The following is a 19,384-nucleotide window of genomic DNA, read 5'->3' as shown; positions in this document are numbered from 1 at the left end:
ACTGGAAACGTGAAGCAGGAAGAGTGAGGGTGGAGAAATGTACGGCGGAGGGAGTTACTGAGGAAGGATGGATGACAAACAGTTAAATACAGAAAAAAGGTGGATAAAAGTGCAACCGTCCTTGACTAAAGTAGTTATTTTTCCACTTTCAGCTTTATTTTTTTTATTTTCTGTTAATTACTTTTACAGCTCCTCTTTGTTTCTTCATACAATTAACATTTACAATTCATCTTAATTATTTAGTTTCTTAATAGTGCTTTTTCCGACAGGAAGTTTTTTTCTTCAGCTGTTTTTTCAATTCCATTTAGAAATTTTCCATTTTTGCATTTTCCCAGCAACCCCTTTGGCATCTGCACTTTTTTTTTGGCATTTCCTATGAAATTGTAACACTTTAATCCTAATTCTGAGCAATAACATCTTCATTTTTTTTATTTCCTAATTAATGCATTTGCAATTTCATTTAATCATTTTAAATATTTAAAATCACAATTTTTCATTTCTAAGTTTGCTTTTCTTACGTTTCTCAAATGTTTTAATTTATACAAATAACATTCAAATATTAAAATGAGTAATTGGATAACAAAGCAGGCTCACGTTCTTAATCTTTTACAAGAAAGAATCTGATTTTTACTTTTTGAGGGCAATTAAGAGAATTTTGACACTTATTTTTCAGTGTAAGTGCACTCTGAAGTCAGTAAACATCGTTTCCATTTGGGTTGTTTTATACACCGAATTAGCTGCACTGGGTGTGTATTTTTGATTATTTTTCTTATATTTTGTATTTAAATGACACCCAAACAAGAGGAGAGTTCAAACAACAGGCCTTTCTGATCAATTTCAGATAAGTCTGTGATCACAAGATGGTGACATTTGGAGCTTAAAAAAAAAAAAATAAATAAATAAAAAAATAAATAAAAAAATGGACTTTCTGTGTCAGTCATTGGATCCCATACACACTAAACAAACGTTGCTTTATTGGGACAGTTCAAATATACGTAAACAAAGTGAACAGTCATGACTGCTTGTTGATAGAATGGCGTCCTTTCGTGGAATGTGTGCTGGATAAGGCAAAGGTTCAGCTGGAGTGGAACATCTGGGGTTCTACACGTTAGGGGTGGGATTCTGTTAAACATCGGACCTGTTCTAAATGAGCCAATCTCACAGCAACCAAAAGAGTGTGTTCAGATGAGCACACACACACGCTCAAACCGAACAAAAACAAGAATGGTGGACTCATCCGGTCAGTTTCCTTTGCATATTCAAAAGGCTCCAAGTCCAAACTTCATCTTTATATATATGAAGGTGCAGACTGGCCAGATTTGAACCATCCCCCTACAGGCTCGTCGTCTTCACAGGCCGATGGTGTAGGAGCGTCCTGCCGGGTTATGGATGGCAGAGCAGGACGGCTCCGTCACGGCCCATTCGTACCAAACTTTCTTCCCGTTGTTGCAGCGCCAAAACCGCACTGCGATTTCCTCATCCCGCGCTATGGAGATCGGTTGCTGGAAGAGACAAAACAGGATGATTAATCCAAGTAAAAAAGTAAAAGAAATATTGAGACTTCTGAATGCTGACTTACTTTGAGAGGGAACAGAATGGGGAACCAGGAGAACATTCCAGGAGAGTGTGTGTCAGGTTTTATGCCTACAACAAACATACAGTTTAGTGAAAAGCTTACATTTTAACGTCCAATCATCTTTTGATCTATTCTTCAAGTGTTCCCACTGGTCTTTTAATTATGATCATGCTGTTTCTATCCAAAATTTAAAAATTTTTTTAGGACATAGTTTCTGCAGAGCGGCAGAAGTTCATTAGAAATTCACCTCCAAAATGTGGGCAAAACTGTTAGAGCATCATCCAATCGTCACCGTCGCCTGCTTGTTTACGACATATTACTTTAAATCTCATACATTTACGACTTTTTTCTCATAAATTCACAACTTTAAATCTGCACTTCCAATCATTTCTTCCTCCATAAAAGACAAGAACTCCTCCAAGTCTGCGTGAAGCTTCCAACTGAGGAGGTCCAGTCTTCAGTCTTTTCTTTTAATGTTCCTATGGTAACACAACGTAACACACCATTTCCAATCCTCTTTGCTGATTTGTGTTGAAACGGGACGTTTCATTTGGAGGAGGGGAGGTTTCTAACACTTTTCTTTCCCCTTTGGTGTTCCTTGTGCTCATGACGAATGGCGTCATGTGCACAAAACGTGAGGTGACATTCCTGGAAAGCTGGCTCCACTAATAATTGAATTTTGAGACACTAAAAGGCTCAGAATTTCTTTGTTTTTAAAATGTATATGGAAATAAAGCTTCAAAAAATGCTCAAAGTCTTTCATCTCAGAGCGCGACTCCGATAAATACACAGCTTTAGTGTTTTCAAGTAAATTTAACACTTTTTTTTAGATACATTTATGACTTTTTTTCTCATAAATGCAACACTTTTTTTCTGAAATGTATGACTTTTCTGTCATAAATTTATGACCTTCTTCCCATAAATGTAACACTTTTTTAGATACATTTCTGACATTTTTTCTCATAAATGTAACACTTTTTTGGGATAAATTTCTGAAATTTTTTTAATCATAAATGTAACACTTTTTTCCGATAAGTACGACTTTTGTCTCATACATTTATGACTTTTTTCTAAAATTTGTGACTTTTTCACATAAATGCATTACTTTTTTCTTATACGCGTTATAAAGTCGTGGATTTGCGATTTTTATACATTAATTTATGACTTTAAAAAACACATTTATGAGAAAATAAATCTGAAATTTAGTTTCTAACCTTTAAAGTAATAATTTTACAACTTTATGCTCGTAATGTAACAGTTACAATTTTTTTTCACTTAAATTTATGATAGTAAAGCCGTAATTAAAATACATTTTTTCCCCTGTAAAATGGCCCTATGAAGACCTTAATGGATCGGAGCTTGTATCATGCCCAGTGTATCGTTCACGTCACGAATAAGCTCTTTTTCAAACACCAAAAGAATAATTTTCATCAAAGTGGACCTTTAATTCCCTAACTTACTGAGTGTGATGTCTTTGTACAGCGTCGTCTCAAAATAGCCGGCGAAGCCGTGGAGCACCGAGTTACAACCCACTGAAAACCTGAGGCACTGATACCGGTTATTGTTCATGTCTGAAAGAGAGCAACAGAAGGTCAGCACCGCCACGGCACTTTCACAGACAGACGTTTGGGGGTTTGTTTTTACCTGTTTTGGGGTGAGTGAAGGTGAAACACGGTTTGGGGTCGGCCAGCTCGTGGAAGTTATGAAGGCGGACGACGTACGGTGTCTCAAAGTGGCACTCGGGACTCTTGTCGCGTTCCCGGCACCCTCTGACTTCATTGTAAAGCTTGGAGGAGGACAGCGGAGCCAGAAAAGACGTGTAGGAGCAGGGAATGCTGACTCCATCGTCTGAAACCGACACGAAAACGATAGGAGGTTCAATGAAGCGTGGGAGGTAATGGAGAATAGAAAGGCTTGTTTTATAGCTTGCTGTAGCCAAGCATCAACTGAAATATAAAACTTTATAGGATAACACTATTTTCATCAATATAGTACCTTTGAGGAAGTGCTGCGCTCCGTCTAAACACTCTGGGGAGAGCTCGTTGTCTCCAAAGGATCCGAGGAGCTCGCTGACGATGATGTCGGCTTTTTCTGGGGCTTCCCACTCACGCATGTCAGATGACACCACGGTCACCCGGTCGCCCCACTCCTCAAAGCGCCAGTTTTCTAACCTGAAAGTGCACATTTTCAGGCTTCACTTTCTGTTCTTTTCATCATCCAGAAACATCATCAGGCCTGGACTCACGTGATCACGGCGTTTGGGTTTTTCTCCACGGCATACACCTTCAACTTCCTGTTGGCCTGACTGGCGGCGCGCAGGGACGCGTTGACCAGAGGGCCCCTGCCTGCTCCCAACACCATCAGCACCCTACATGTTAAAACATCAGTTAGGAGAGAAATGTTCACATCAACGGAGCAGCTGCAGATCAAATGTGACACACAGGAGCTTCAGGGCTTGGTGAGATTTCAGGCTTTGCTTGGGGACATTTAAAGGAGATCAACTTTAAACCCACTTACTGAACATTAGTGTCTTTCTGCTCCTCTGGTACTCTGTCCAACAAACATTTACAGACCGCCTGTAAAGGAAAGGAGCAAATGTTTCAGAATCATTCAGAAAATCAAAGAGAACACAGATAAAAATCTGCCCTCAAATGTGTTACATTCAACAAACAACTGTGGTTAAGTTCTAACCAACTATATCTCACAAACACTTCCGTTTACAAAACTTTTCTCTGAAAATTAAAGACAGACTCTGATAAAAACTGTAAATTAAGCTTAAAACGGCATTTATTCAAATGGAAAAAATCCAACTTAAAAAAAAAGGGTGCATTTGTGACAGAAAATATGCTGGGCGGGCCACAAGCTCTCTGCTTTAAGCTCTCGGCGACAGGGAAGGGAAGGGGGGCGGGGTTGCTCCGCATCAACGGTCCCATGGTGTATTTCTAATTAACTACTGTCGCTAAATTGAGACACAATATGTTGCAAGAATTATCAGACTGTAGGGCACAAATCAATGCTAAATAGCAATCTTCATATATAACAAATAGGATCGGCAACATCTTATATTTGACAAGAAAATAAACTAAATACTCAAAACTGGTGTGATTAAAAAAATAATTTTGCGTCCAACTACAAATCAACAGAAACATGTTTAATCTCCATCTTTTTGTTTTTTTTGCTAAAATGAAGCAACTTTTGTCATCTTGCAATTTATCCACCAAATTTGTTTGTCTCCTTTTGTCAAACAGGAAGTTGAAGCTGACGTGTTAATAGTTAAATATCCAGTGAAGCGGGCCGTCTCAGAGGAGTGTCTGCCCGGAGACTGGGATTAGATCCAGTATTAGTTGATCCTTAAGACGACCCAACATTCAGTCATTCAGCATCTGGGGGATAAATGAGCAAAACGGGTCCAAAGTGCAGCGGAGGCTGCTGGACGCCACTCCCTCAGGGGTCAGGGAGGGTCAAGTGTGGACAACTAAGAGCAGTTAAACTTTAATATGTTTTTGTCAATGACTATAAGTGAAGGCTGGGTAGCAGTGCAACTCAAACTGTTCTGACTGCATCCGTTTTTTGGAGTCAGTTTCAACCATTTCCACTATTTATCATCAGACAAAAAAAGAAAAATTCAATTGTCATCAATTTCAAACTTTTCTGAAGAAACGCTTGTAGAAGTTTGAGAAATTACTCACTTCTTGTTGTGGAATAAGGTTTATCAACATTTGAGTTATAGTATAAGTTCATGTTCATTTTATTTTTGGATCTCTCAGAAAAGTGTTCCTACTATTTTTTTGATGTGGTAAATTAAAGCATTCTGGACTTGATGGTTTTTTGTCTTTTTTTTATTTTATTCAAGATTGGAAATAAAAACAAAAATGTCAAAGCCATCTTTTTAGTTTTATTTTGATCTTATTTTGTGCCACAATGTCACAAACTTAAAATACTTCAAAATGAGGCTTTTAACAGCAATCATTGGGTTAAAAAAATTAAAATTGATTAATTAGTTACAGGTCACGATTAATTAATCGCACAAAAATCCATCGCATTACAGCACTAATATAAATAATATATCTGAAACAAATTCTTGATGAATTCCTGCTGCTCTGCAGAAACTATGTAATAGAAAAAAATCGCTTTTTTAAAACTTTGGCTAAAATCAGCATAAGCATAATTAAAATACACGTGGGAATGCTTTTAGAATAGATCAAAAGAGGATCAGAGTGGGACTTTTGCTCTTTTATTACATAATGTTGCTGCTTACCTTTTGATATTGAGAATATTTGGTGGGATCCTTCTCAAACACTTCATAAGTCTGTGATTCCAAATTGTCCATGAGGGGCTAAACAGCAGAAGCAGAGATTAATACAATCAAAATATCCCCCCATAAAGGCGTAAACCTAATCATAGTGCGTCCTCACCTGTAGAGGGGACTGCAGGTAGTCCTCATAGCCTTTGGCAAAGAGCTCATATGCGTTGGGGGCAGACCTGTTCTGGTTGAGGTATTCAAGGTATTGCAGGTAGGACCTAAAGTCCTTCTCAGTGTGCCGACTGGTGCCTGTGAAGATGAACTGGGCCTCCAGCTGAAGAGGAAGAAGTTGTTTTGGTTAAGCAGAATGGACTGAAACAATTGAGTGTAAAGAAGATGTACCTTAAAAAGGCGAAAGACTACTCTTTGGTGGGCTTTGGACAAGACGGGAAAGCCCTTTTTGTTTGTCAGGAAGATGCTTGTGGGAAGTATGGCAGCTTTGATGGGCTCTCCCATCCATTTATCGATCACTGCGTCTGACGGCATGTCTGCACCGATTTCAATAGCTACAAAAAAATCATAAAAACGTTAGTGTGATGCAGGATCTGATTTATGGTCCAATGTGGTTTGCTCCCTCACCGAGGCAGATCCTCTTATTGTAGTCACAAAGAGTGCGAAATGTGTGCCACCTGAACAGAAAAACAAACAAAAGATATAGATTTGATGTTTACACATGAGGGGATGTGGAGGAAGCAGATAGTCAGAATCTCACCAGTTCCACGTCTTCTCATCGACAGTCGTCTCATCGGCACAAGAGAACGGTTCGTTCTCAATCAGGTCTTCTCTGGTGTCTTCTGCTGCCATCAATGGGACACGTATCCAGAACTGAAGATTAAAGTCTCAGTTAAGTGATGCTTTGGTAAATCTGCAGAGCCGAGGTCCCACCGGCGTCTTACATTTGAGGTGTGGTGACCCGTGTGGATGTGGTTCAGCAGCAGTCGGGCCAGGTTGGCATTCTGAGGGCCCATCAGAGGAACCATGAAGACGGGGAGACCCAGGTAGGCTGAGAAGTTCAGCTCTTGGGCAAGAGCCTGGAAAGAATCACAAAACCTCAGATGATAAGAGACTCCTTACAAAAGTTACATGAATGGAAATAAAGTCATGTTTAAAATTTAAAAAACTTAAGAATTTCTCACCTCCTCTGAGTTCCGGCGCTCTGACTCGATTTCGGAGTCTGTACGGATCCATGGAGAAAGTTTCCCAACTATGAGAGTACCCCAATCTATGGGAAACGTAGATTTTCAGTTTACATAACATGTGCGACCAAAATGCAGTGCCTGCACATATTAAACTCTAACCCCTAACCCTACCTTAATTACATGTGAATAGTCACATGTACCTTCAGCTTTTCTCATTTATTTAGTGTGCAGTTTTGGTATTACATGTAATCCTTACATTTCTGTTAACCTGTGATTTACAAAGTCTCTGATCACTGACGTCTCCTACTGCCCTGCTAATTTTCCCCAGACTTTTCATAGTTGTCACTGATTAGCTGGTCATACCTGGTACAGGTAATCAGCTACAATCAAGACTAGGGGTGTGCCAAAATATCGATATTGCGATATATCGCGATATTTAGTCCTGCGATCGATTCTCGATGGGTTCTCACCAAGTATCGATATTATATTTTCATTTAAAGAAGCTGTAGCGCTGAGCGTCTGAGTCGCGCGCCGGAACTATGGGCGCACGCTGCGTCGGACTTTTAATAGCGATGCACGCGCTCGTTCGGGAGAAGCACCGGTGAGATACAGGCTCTGTAGCGCGTGTGTGAAGCATGCCTACTGTCAGCATTTATCATCCATCTGTAGGAGATCCAGCCGGTAAGAAGTGACTTTGTCTGAGCGCTAGAATGTCAGCGATCACTTACTTCCTGTTTGCAGTGGGAACTGAGCGCGTGCTACGCAGTTGTCTGTTCAAGGACCGTCGGAATTTTCGCTTTCATGCACTTCAATGTTTAACCTGCTGCTGTACGGTGTAACTTTGATAAATTTATAATGTGACGTTTTCAAACAATGTAATTACTTGTTGCTAATGTTAATTTTAAAGTAATTCTTAAATAAAAAAGCAGGATTTGATGTATGAACTTAAATTTAAATGTAATTAAACTAAAGTACATGAATTCACTGTAAAATTAGGGAGAATGCTAATTAATTGAAGCACTTAAAATTATATTTATTGCCATTATTATGTGTGTTTTAAGGATTTTACCTATTGACTGCTGACTGACCAAATGGAAAAATGATAAAAATTGGAAAAATAATCTCAAGTAACAGTTTGAGTAAATCAGCCTTTATTTTTGGATGCTCAGCCCTTTTCAAGTGAGAGAAAAGTGCACAAAAAATTAGGTCAATTTTGAGAGAGGCTGTAAAACATTATATTCATCATCCTTTGGTGTGACGTTCTTTTGGAGGTAGATAGCTGTCACTACTTGACTTATTTAATATTTGTTCTGTTTACAACAATTCTGCACTAAGTAGTGTCACTGCTGATCATGTTTACTATTGTTAACATTGAATCTGACAGATAATTCCAATTCAGTTGTTGTCAATGTTTGTCAAAGACATAGTTTTACTGATTTCAACAATGTTGCACAAAAGTGTCTATAATTTGTTGCACAAAATAAGAAAAGTTGTTTAGTATGATTGTGTTTAAGGTAAAAAAGATAAATGGGGATATATTTCCCCCCCAAAACATGTTCTATATAATGGTAGTTATTAGAGAGGATTTTTACCAATTTTTGCAGTATCGCGATATTATCGATATCGTGAGCCATGTATCGCGTATCGTATCGTATCGTGAGGTACCCAGTGATTCCCAGCCCTAATCAAGACAGAAATTGATGAAAAAACAAGCAGGAATGAAATTGTTAAGGATCTGAGTTGGAGATCACATCTGCTGTAAATCAGAAAACTACATTCCTGATTTTTTTTTTAGCTCTTTATATTTAAATAATCTCGGGGAGTATCACCCCACCCCCACAGGCACGTGTCACTGAAAAGGTGGCCTTGTTATGGACACGAGACAGTTAAAATGAGAAGATAGATCCCTTATTAAAACCACAAACCTCTTCCACACAGCAGCAGGTCTGAGCGGGTCTGTGCACCGGGGCGGGATTTAGCGGGCTCCAACTCGAACTCCCTCCCGAATCTCGGATGGAATAAAGGCATGCACAGGAAGTCGAACCTGCACACCAGATTGGGAGGGAAAACAATATAAACAACGTTGTTGTATCGTCAAGCAAAAAAGAAACAAAAGCTAATTGTGTATATTAAAAGCATAATAAGATATGCCAATAACAGACGACTATTGGGAACACTTGAATCCAGAAGCCGAGCATCTCTTCATTCTGCACGTGTTGATACCTTGCCGGCTAGCTTAGTCATGCTAACAAGCCAGCGCGCAAGTCTTTCAACCTCGTTTTATCCAAACATTTTTAATGAATTACGATAAAAGCAAAACGCCAACTTCACCCAAGTTTTGCCACCGCGGCTAACGTGTCAGCTATCTCCGGCACGCAGTCCAAATCTCTCCCGCAGGACACCCTGCTGCCCGTACTGGCGGACGCCATTGCTCCAGTCGACTGATTACCAGAAGCCTTTCTAATACGCAAGGAAACTGGTGCCATCTTGGATCTACAGAGAGGGTCGCTTTACACTGAAAAGCAAGGCACGTTAGAACCAAAATGGCGCCACCAGAGCGCTAGTTGCACTGAGTAAAATATCGCGAGATTCATCAATGAAAATAAAATAAAAATAATGAAACAAAACGAAATACATAAACAAACAAATAAAATTAAGTAAAAAAGAAATACATGAAAATGAATAAGGTTAAAAATTAAAGAATTAATAAACTAATAAAATTAAACTTAAATACAAATTAAACTTTAATAAATAAAATGCGGTTGGATAAAATAAAATTAAATTAAATTAAATTAAATTAAAACATAAATAAAAGTGAACTTAAATACGAATAATTAAACTTAAATAAATGAAATAAGGTTAAATTAAATTAAAATAAATTAAGTTAAATTAAATTAAATTAATAAATACATAACATTGAACTTACATAGATAAATAAAATCTTAAAGGAAATTTGGTCAAATGTTTATAAGCATCACCAGAGCACTTGTAAAAGATGCATAACTAGCAGAAAACGGCTTCACAGCTGATCAAATTAACAGCTACAGGTTAGAGGATCTCTATCAATGACTCAAATGTCTGTGTCTGTGCTCGTTTATGCAAACTAGTGCATCTGTAGGAGCTATAAAAGGGTAAACGTACCCAATGCTAAAAAGATCAGATGGTACAAGTTGTGTTCCCTGTTTTGCTCTTTGCTGCGTTTAGGAAAATGTGTGATTTCTTTTTGTTTTTTATTACAAGGAAGCTTCAATCTATGCAAAGAATTCATCTTTTTTTGCTCTATAAATGAAAGAAAGAACTCGTGTTGAGATCAAAACTTACGTAATAGTTATGGCTTTAGAAGATATTTGCAACTTTAATTGCAAACCAATGCATAAAAGTTTGACTTTTCACACTTTGGAAGATACAAGCTCCTCTGTTTTTACTGATTCTTTCGATCTTAAATGGAGAGCAGAGCTGACATCTAAAAAGACCTCTGAAGTTCCACTGGAGTTTCATGTACCATGTTTGTTTCGAAGACCTTCCAGCCAAGCAAGCCAGTCAGTGTCAGTCCGGAGGCCTTTTCCTCTTTCTCATGGAACAACAACTCTTGGTTTCATCTTCCAAGGTGGGGTGATTGCAGCTGCAGACACACGTGCCAGTGCCGGGGGGCTTGTAGCTTGTCCAGCTGTTCATAAGATAACCCCTATTCACTCTCATTTGGTGGTCACCTCTTCGGGCAGTGGTGCAGACTGCATGCTGTGGGAGCGGATCCTGATCAGAGAGATCAGACTCTATCAACTGCGGCACAAACGTCGCCTCTCGATACGTGGTACTGCCAAGCTCCTTTCATTCATGCTGCACCCCTTTAAAGGCACTGATGTGTGTGTGGCTCTCACACTGTGTGGCTGGGATAAGGATGACAGTGTAGAGAACTTGGAAGAAACCTTAGGCACAACCGATGATTGCTCGCCATCTGTTAGTAAAGATGTCCTTTCAAAAACAAATCTGCAGTGTTGTAGTGGCCCAAAGCTTATTTACGTATGCAGCGATGGAGCCAGACTGCAGGGAGACATCTTCTCTGTGGGATCAGGTTCACCATATGCATACGGAGTCCTGGATGGAAGTCTGAGGTGGAGTTTGAGTAAAGAAGAAGCAATCTCATTGGCAAGAGAAGCAGTGTTCAGGGCCACTCACAGGGATGCCTACTCAGGGAACAATGTGGACCTCTTCCATGTCACAGCCGAGGGGTGGAAACAAAGACAAAGGGAAGACCTGAAAGAAGAATATTACAGAGACATGGAGAAGAAAGGCAAGAAAATTGATTTAAAAATGCAAAAGCTACCAAAATGACTAAGGGAAACCACATCTTTGCTGTGTATAAATTTGTCAATTTTGACATACATTTGTGATATTGTGTAGTCGGGTTTGTTTTTTACCCCCTGCAAGTCAGCCTCCACAACAACAGAGGGCGCTGTGTCTCAACAGCTCCATTTTTCTTAGATATTCCCACACGCCGGAAGCCGCTTGTTCATCTCACATTCTCAAAGATGGCTCTAGCAAGTGTATTAAGCAGTGATTGTGCGGATTTTTCACTGGATTTTCGTCAACCGTTTGGTTTTAATTGTGGGGCGGGGCAGGACGGTGTGGACTGCGATGCCGCACCGGGGGACAGTGTTAGTTTTTCCGTTAAAAATCCGATGTTGGCCGCAGACGAGGATGGCGTTGAGAGGAAAATAGAGTTTCTCCATGGAACCACCACGTTAGCTTTTAAAGTAAGTTAACTGTTCTATTATCGTGAGCATTCGTTAATGCAACACTATATGAACCAATGTATTATTAACACAAAGTCATTTAAAAAGCTTTTAGTCCTCAGAATAATATAATAATGTTTCCCAGAATCTGCGCTAGAAAGTTAGCATGCTAGCGCGGCTACAAACTGCTTCATCACGACTTTATTTTATAGATTAAACGAGCATTATTTCATAATTTAGAGCTTTTTCTTTATAGTTTTGGCTTTGAATGGGAATATGTTGTGTATTTTCATTTATGTCTGTACGTGGAAAGAATTGGATACGATACGATACATTTTGGAGCACAACTATGTACCATTTTTAATGGTGGTTTCCTTTCCGAAAGAGTAATTATGCTATAAACAAAAACAGAAAAATAAAACCTGAACAACATTTTAAGGATTTTTTTTTTTTTGGTTTGTCAAAAAGATTAACCCGTTTTTTTAGGAGTCAGTCAAAATGACAACTGGTTATTAAACTACAGATCATGATTTGGATATAGGATTGACTTTTTTTTTTTGAAGTGGTAAAAAATCTGGCACAAACTATCATAAATAAATATTAGAATTAAGTTAGCTTGTAAGCGAGTCAACATGAATTATTTCTCTTCAGGAAAACTAAAAGCAGCAAATGACATGGTGTCTGTTTTGCTGTCAGAAGAACTGGTCTTCTTGGTATTTTAGAAATTGACAATATATTTGTTATTTATAAGGAAAGCAATTCTGATGGAAATAAAAAAGTATATATGTTCATTATTTTTTTATAAAACAGATTATGCTTTGGTTTGATTTTAAAATCAGTCATGCATGTTACTAAATGTATGGTTGTGAAAAATTCCAAAGTGAACTTATTGAAATATTTAAATTTTGCACTACCAAATGAGACAAAAGTTACAGATTAAAGAGACTGATATCTCTGTACCATCTCTAAAAGTGTGAAACACAGAAACTTTTATTTGAAGTCCCACTTCGATCATCATTTAATCTACTGTAAAAGAGTCTCCAGTGATCTTTTGATTATGAATATGCAAAATAAAATATGTGTTGTTTTCTAGGACATAGTTTCATGCTTTTGTTTACACTTCCCTACTAGCTTACAGCCCCATCACAACACCAAGCTAACATTAGCGGTGCAATGAAAATGGAGAGCAATATTGGAGCTATGTAGCTGTACAGTTTTGAGCCAGATGACAGAGCTCAAACGAGAAAAACCTACGTTGATCTATTTGCCTACAAATGGATGCATCAGAACAGAGAAGACCATGGAGTGTGTAACGTGATGACTGTAGTTTGTATGGAACAACATCTTTTTCCAAAGGCATTTGTTTGCTTCTGTTCCTAATTTAAATTTATTAAAGAAATACTCAGAAATGCAGTTTTCATCTTTATTTTCTTTTTACATCTCCTCCATCATGGGAAATATGCAATAAGAACATGTTAAAAACACAATTTTATTGTTGTAGTGAGTCTTTAAAACAAAGTATGGATGCTAACATTCTGAATTAAAGTTGTGGAGGATATGAGGCTCTTTTGGAGTTATAGCACAATATAGTAATTGGTTATATATAATACTACTTTAATGCTTTTTGTTACCAAATATATTAGAGAGCCAAAGATTGTATTAATGTAAGTTTAATCTAATTCTAGACAAACTGCATTGGTCTGACTTGTATTTCTAAAGTTACCTTGTTTTATCTAAACTTGTTGACCTGTGTTAGGTGTGCTCCCCAAAACATCAAAGGTATTTGGGAAAAGAAGCAAGAGCCTATATAGACTAAAGTTGGTATTTTCTTCATACAATTAGAGTTTGACAATTTTATGAAGTTATATACTGTCTTGAATGATAAAATGACTGATTTACATGTCCTATTTGAAAAGTGTTTTTAAAAAAATAACAATCTATAAATGTTTTTTTCTGCTTTGGTTTTGTAAATAAGTTATCTTAAAAAGTAACTCATGTATAGACAATAAAACAAATTGGAATTATATTCATTTTTTCTAAAAACAAAATTTCATTACAAATATATTTAATATTGCTATGAAAATATATATTTTTGCAGGTTTTAACCCTAAATAAAGTGGCTTTTAGATTGGAAATGTAACTTGTTTTTACATCTACATCAATGTGGCCTGTTTCAATAACCATATCAAAACTTTAGTCACTCTTATTTCAAATGCGCTGCCTTATGAGAGAGTCTGGATTCCATTTACCATAAGGATTAATCAGTTTGTGTGACAACACTGTATCAAATCAAGTGACTAAATAAGTAAAAAGGTCATTAGTGAGAAAAAAAATGCCTTATTAGGAGGCTAATTTTTCAAAGCAGGATGTTGCACAGCATAATGCATACTCTGCAAAATGCATTTAAAAACATGATGCTGTGTTCAGGCAGGTGCAACTTCACGTCTGTATCAACTGTGACCGTTATAGGACTCGACTCTTGCCTTCAGTGTTTGTTACCCGTAACTCTCGACATTGACTTAGCGCTTATCAGTTTGGTTGCATGGCAACAAAGCACTTCAGAGGATATTTGTTTCAGCAAAACAGAAGCATAATTTGGCATATTTAATTTCTCCTTTTCCCTTTTTTTTTAACCAAGCCTTAAATAGCTGTGACTTCACGAGGCTGGAGCTGTTTCAAAGTAAGGGTGATGTACTGCTGCAGTCAATTATTGCATCAGCCAAACTAAATGTTTGCTGAGACGAAAGAAAAAAAAAAACCAACAAAACCCCCTGAAACTGAGCTGAAGTCATGCAGAAAACTGACAAAGCAACAGAAATGTCATTTTTAGAGCATTAAAGATGGGTTTTATAGTGATGTTAAGGCTCAGAGTTTAGAAAATGCTTAATGCGGACATCTGTGGTGCATTCATATCCTCCAAGGTGAATCTGGTCCCATTTAAAAGCAAAAAAAGGTTATTCCCACAATACTGTGTCAACATAGAGATTTTTTTTTTGTACTTTTCTGCAAATTGTAGATAAGAAATTGCAAAGATCAAGCTGTTTTACTGTATTACAATAATAGTTTTGTCATTTTTCTTGTGCTAAAGGGAAAAACATTTCCTTCACCTAGCAGTTTTTGCTCTGTTAGAGCCGAGCTCCGAGCTGCTCTCTGAACCCACGTGTGCAGAGAAGCTGCCGGGAGTCTGCAGACATGCATGCTGTTCCATTTATACTGTAATTTCGTTATCGATTGATCTGTAATGTAGGTGCAATTCACACCTGGGGAGTATGAAGAAAAATGGCAACAGCACCGCAGTCAGAGCTGGAGCTCCGGTGTTAGCGGCACACCAATAAAGAGCAGCAGGAGAAAAGTCAGAATGTATTCCCTTTGGTGTAGTGGAGCAGTAATGAATGGCAAAGACGTGTGGGTTACAGGAGGGCTTCTCACACTGACGTCGGCCTCATGTGCTTTCAATCTGTTTAAAAAAACTTTATTAATTTATTTGTTGATACAAATGTAAGTAAATTAGTTTGAATATATCCCAAGCAGATCTTTTCACCATTTCCAAGTTAGAATTTTCTTTGTTTTTGTGCAGAAATATGTTAAGTAAAGCTGATTTTAGCTGTTTAACCACAATTTGTTTGTCTTTGTATCCTTAGTTTATCAGTTCTGTTGAAGAACTCTTCTTTGTAATCCATTTCCCTAACGTGATCCTTCCCCGCTCTCAGTTCCAGCATGGGGTCATCGTTGCCGTGGACTCCCGTGCGACGGCGGGCTCCTACATCGCCTCGCAGACGGTAAAGAAGGTGATCGAGATCAACCCCTACCTGCTGGGCACCATGGCCGGAGGAGCCGCTGACTGCAGCTTCTGGGAGCGCCTGCTGGCCCGCCAGTGTCGCATCTACGAGCTTCGCAACAAGGAGCGCATCTCTGTGGCGGCCGCCTCCAAGCTGCTCGCCAACATGGTTTACCAGTACAAGGGCATGGGGCTCAGCATGGGAACCATGGTGTGCGGCTGGGACAAAAGAGGCCCAGGTAAATGACTTCAGTTTAAAACTATTATTTAAAAATGCTGAAATAGTCTCTTTGATAATGATCAATTTTTATTTATATGTTAAAATTTTAATTTTTTGTGTTTTTATGAACTCAAAGACAAAGTGATTCTGAAGCAAATTACCCTCCAGCATAATGTGTAGACTGTCATATTAGACGATTAATCCCTTGTTACACAACAGCTTTGTGTTGACTGCTCGTTGTAATATTGTGTAGTTCAGATGTTGCTACATTGGTAGAAAATTAGTAAATTCTCCAAAGCTGAACGGTGGATTATTATTCACGTGCTGTCTGTTTTTTGCAAAAAAAAAATAAAAAGATAAAATGTTCTTTGAAGTATAAAAAAGCTACAGTTCTTCTAATAAACCACCAGATGGGGCCCCTGCACCATTTTTGCTCTGCGGACGCCTTAACCTGCTGTTCCAGGCAGCATGAGGGCCATACATCATGAGAGGTGTGCTTGAAAAGGAAGCCACAATGACACCGTAATGGGAAATCGATGCAGCTGGAACTGTGGGCCAGCCAAAGTGCGGCCGGATGATAGACGTTGGGTCTCAGCCCAGGACAATTGGGTCACATGCATAATTCCTGTTTGTCCTCTTGAGATCGATGCCAGCTTCGTCTGGAAGGCAGAGGAGTCCGCGAGAAACAGCGGTGGCTCACCGGCGGGCCTCCGAACGCACAAGACGCGCGGGAATCCGCCGCAATCAATCGGCAAAGCAATGATCTGCGTATGAGTTCGATAGGTGTGTGAGCTTTTCCACGGCTCTCAATACGCCAGTGACTGAACGGAGAGATAAATGTCATGTAAATAAAATCAATCACGATTAGTCAGAACCTCATTAGCTCGCTACAATCACATCAAGAGCACTTATTCCCTCGATGAGGTGCACAATCCATTGAATAAAAAGGAGCCTGATCGATGTAATTTAATAAAGTTATGGTATGACACTGTCAGTGGTTGATGGCAGGAGAGATGCTCCAGGTTCAGACATGTGGTTACACAGGCAAAGACAAATGCGCCGCAATGACAAAAGGAGTTTGTAATGAGGTCGTATGTAATTAAACACAACTCACCCTCATTAGGAGGAAAGCAGAGTAGCATATGACACCAAGAAGACCCATGTGGCAGCTGATTTTATAGCTAATCCCTAGAGGTGGGTGTAATTACTTTTTCACCCCCTTTTTTTCCTCCTCCGTCCCCCTCCACCTCCCCCTCTTCTTCTTGAGCCAGTTGTGAATTCTAGCGGGGAGGACAGATGACAGACACTGACCCATTTGATGCCAGCCAGCCGTGCATAGCAGTGTGCCTCTCACCTTTGTCTAAATGCTGTTATTCCAGCCAGCTGCACAGGCTGCTGTTTAAAAATGGGCTCCTTAAGCACCTGTCAGCTGATTGATGAAGTGGAAGGAGGCGCCGTTGGCCTTCACCACGCGCCGCTCCACCGTTAGGACAGCGCTTGTAAATTTCACTCCTTTTTTTTTTTTTTTCCTGTTTGCTGAAAACACATGAATGCAGGGGTGGGGGGTTCAAATGACGCATTGGGATCTACAAAAAAGAACCCCAGGTGTGTTTGGAATGATGTGGGGTGTGTCTATACTTGGACCTCTCAAAGAGTCCTCCACCGCCTCCATCATCGGTGCTGTTCCACACTGGCTTTACAACTCCCTCTGTTATGTTTTTAACGAGTCCCTCAGTTTCTAAGAGGAACAGGCAGGTCTTGAAATGGCAAATTACCCCCCTTTGCATTGGCAGGCACTGGATGATTATCGTGGCATGCTAACGACAGGCTTGGGAGGCTGCAATTTGCCAGCTGATACCAACAGAAAATGCCTTTTTTGTTGTTTTAGAAAAGAAAGTGGCTTTCTATTCTTAATTGTCACTAGTTAAAGTGAGAATGTGAAAGCATTTAAAAAATAATAATAATCTGAGTGTTGGATATTTGGCAGTTGTGCATGGCCGTGCTCCTGCACTCCTGTGCTAGCATCATTTTCACAGGTTTTGCTTTGTGAAAGCTTCGATGAAAAACAGGCTTTTTCACAGGCTGTCGTTTGAGCATCCGCAGGCTGCTCGTGGGCGAGCTCGCCGGCTGCTGCCTCCCCGTCACTCTGGACCCGGACCCGGCGAGTGTGTCACGGCGCTGAACGAAACGCCGCAAACTGTCCCTCACGTGTCCGTCAGAGCGCCTCGTAGTTGCTCATTGTGTGACGCGTCTGACACGGGGCGAGCTCACAGCTTCGGCGGTGACGGCCTCTTTGCAGGACGGTTGCGGTATCTCCGGGATGTGAGCACGCTGTTGTGCTTTTTTTTTCTGTCCTTCCTGGTGAGGTGTGAGCCACAGTTATTTGGACAGCTCAGGTTGTGGGTCGATAGTTAATTTTTGGCCTGTTTACAGGGATCAATAAGATCCAGAGAAGGGCCTCTGGGCCGACAGTGTGGTGGGCGGCGCATCGTCAGCAGGTTCCGTGGCTGGCTTCGTTTTACTTGAAGAGGATGCAGCTGTTTATATCTGCCAGCCTTACTTTATTTGGAGAGGTTGCAGCTGTTCTTGTTTTTCCTCCGGAGGAGACGCCGTTCGTGTGAAAGATTATGTGTATTTTGTTTGTGGGAAAGTAGCGCACCGTCTCGGCTTTTTTTTTTTTTTTTGCTCACACCTGAATGAGTGCAGCTTTTTTCCTCCCCTCCCTTTCCACCTCTTTGACCTTCCGTTTGTCCTCCCCCCTCAGGGTTGTACTATGTGGACTCGGAGGGGAACCGCGTGTGTGGCGACCTCTTTGCGGTTGGCTCGGGCTCCATGTACGCCTACGGTGTGATGGACAGCGGCCTCCAGCACGATCTGACCGTGGAGGAGGCCTGCGAACTGGGCCGCCGCGCAATCTACCAGGCGACCTACCGAGACGCTTACAGCGGAGGGCAGGTCAACCTGTACCACGTCCACGGCGAGGGCTGGACCAGGATCTCCCAGGAAGACGTCCTCATGCTCCACCAGCAGTACAAGGATCAGGCGTAGTCGCAGCAGTGGGCGCCGTCATCTACTATCCAATGTTTAAGTTTTTCTGACACGTTGACACAGAATAAAAAGGACTCATTTCCAGTTGCATCACTTTGGTTACTTGTTGCTTTAAGCAGTTTTAGTAATGAGCTCCTCCCACCTTACTAAGTGCGGTTTCATGCTCTGCAGGATGGGAGGGGCCGATGACTCAAACATGCTCTAATGCAATGTGGGAGTAGTGCTTGCCCTACATACATTTCATTGAGATTGTATTTGGAAATTGCAACCTTTTCCTCAATAAAACCTGTGATCTTCTTTTCAAAAGTGTCTTTATTTTTTTCTTTTTAGACAGACATTACTCCTTGTTTCAGTCCTAAAATCTCTCAAAAAGTTAAGGATATTGCATTTACATGAGTGCTTTTCTTTTCCTATTTGGTTTGAATTTTAATGAAAAGATTTAGAAGCTACACAACTTTCATTAGGTTCAAATTTATCCCCCCTCAAAATTAAAACAGTTTTAAAGACAGCTCCAAATAACAAACATTTACTATGTCATTAGTGGATTTTTCTTCCGTTTGCTGCAACGATTCTTTGACAGTAACATT

The 19,384-nt window shown here is 39.8% G+C and overlaps 3 protein-coding genes across 3 annotated transcripts; 2 read left to right on the top strand and 1 right to left on the bottom strand.

Moving 5' to 3' along the window:
- Nucleotides 1–945: 945 nt before the first annotated feature.
- On the bottom strand, nucleotides 946–9,578 carry prmt5 (protein arginine methyltransferase 5). Its single transcript, XM_024274217.2, has 16 exons — nucleotides 9,350–9,578; nucleotides 8,944–9,062; nucleotides 7,016–7,101; nucleotides 6,776–6,910; nucleotides 6,592–6,704; nucleotides 6,459–6,508; nucleotides 6,222–6,385; nucleotides 5,992–6,153; nucleotides 5,835–5,912; nucleotides 4,094–4,152; nucleotides 3,822–3,944; nucleotides 3,572–3,747; nucleotides 3,221–3,424; nucleotides 3,037–3,147; nucleotides 1,580–1,644; nucleotides 946–1,502 (listed from the first exon to the last, which is right to left on the bottom strand). Exons 1-16 carry the CDS (start codon nucleotides 9,502–9,504, stop codon nucleotides 1,350–1,352), a joined length of 1,953 nt encoding a protein of 650 aa, XP_024129985.1. The 5' UTR covers nucleotides 9,505–9,578; the 3' UTR covers nucleotides 946–1,349.
- Nucleotides 9,579–10,083: 505 nt separating this feature from the next.
- psmb11a (proteasome 20S subunit beta 11a) lies at nucleotides 10,084–11,362 on the top strand. The gene is made up of 2 exons (XM_036216266.1): nucleotides 10,084–10,094; nucleotides 10,537–11,362. Exons 1-2 carry the CDS (start codon nucleotides 10,084–10,086, stop codon nucleotides 11,348–11,350), a joined length of 825 nt encoding a protein of 274 aa, XP_036072159.1. The 3' UTR covers nucleotides 11,351–11,362.
- Nucleotides 11,363–11,466: 104 nt separating this feature from the next.
- psmb5 (proteasome 20S subunit beta 5) lies at nucleotides 11,467–19,103 on the top strand. Its single transcript, XM_024274147.1, has 3 exons — nucleotides 11,467–11,772; nucleotides 15,462–15,768; nucleotides 18,514–19,103. Exons 1-3 carry the CDS (start codon nucleotides 11,548–11,550, stop codon nucleotides 18,795–18,797), a joined length of 816 nt encoding a protein of 271 aa, XP_024129915.1. The 5' UTR covers nucleotides 11,467–11,547; the 3' UTR covers nucleotides 18,798–19,103.
- The last annotated feature ends 281 nt before the right edge of the window (nucleotides 19,104–19,384 follow it).

The sequence above is a fragment of the Oryzias melastigma genome, linkage group LG17, assembly GCF_002922805.2.
Source record: "Oryzias melastigma strain HK-1 linkage group LG17, ASM292280v2, whole genome shotgun sequence".
NCBI classification, from domain to species: Eukaryota; Metazoa; Chordata; class Actinopteri; order Beloniformes; family Adrianichthyidae; genus Oryzias; species Oryzias melastigma.
This window is presented reverse-complemented; position numbering and strand designations above follow the sequence as displayed.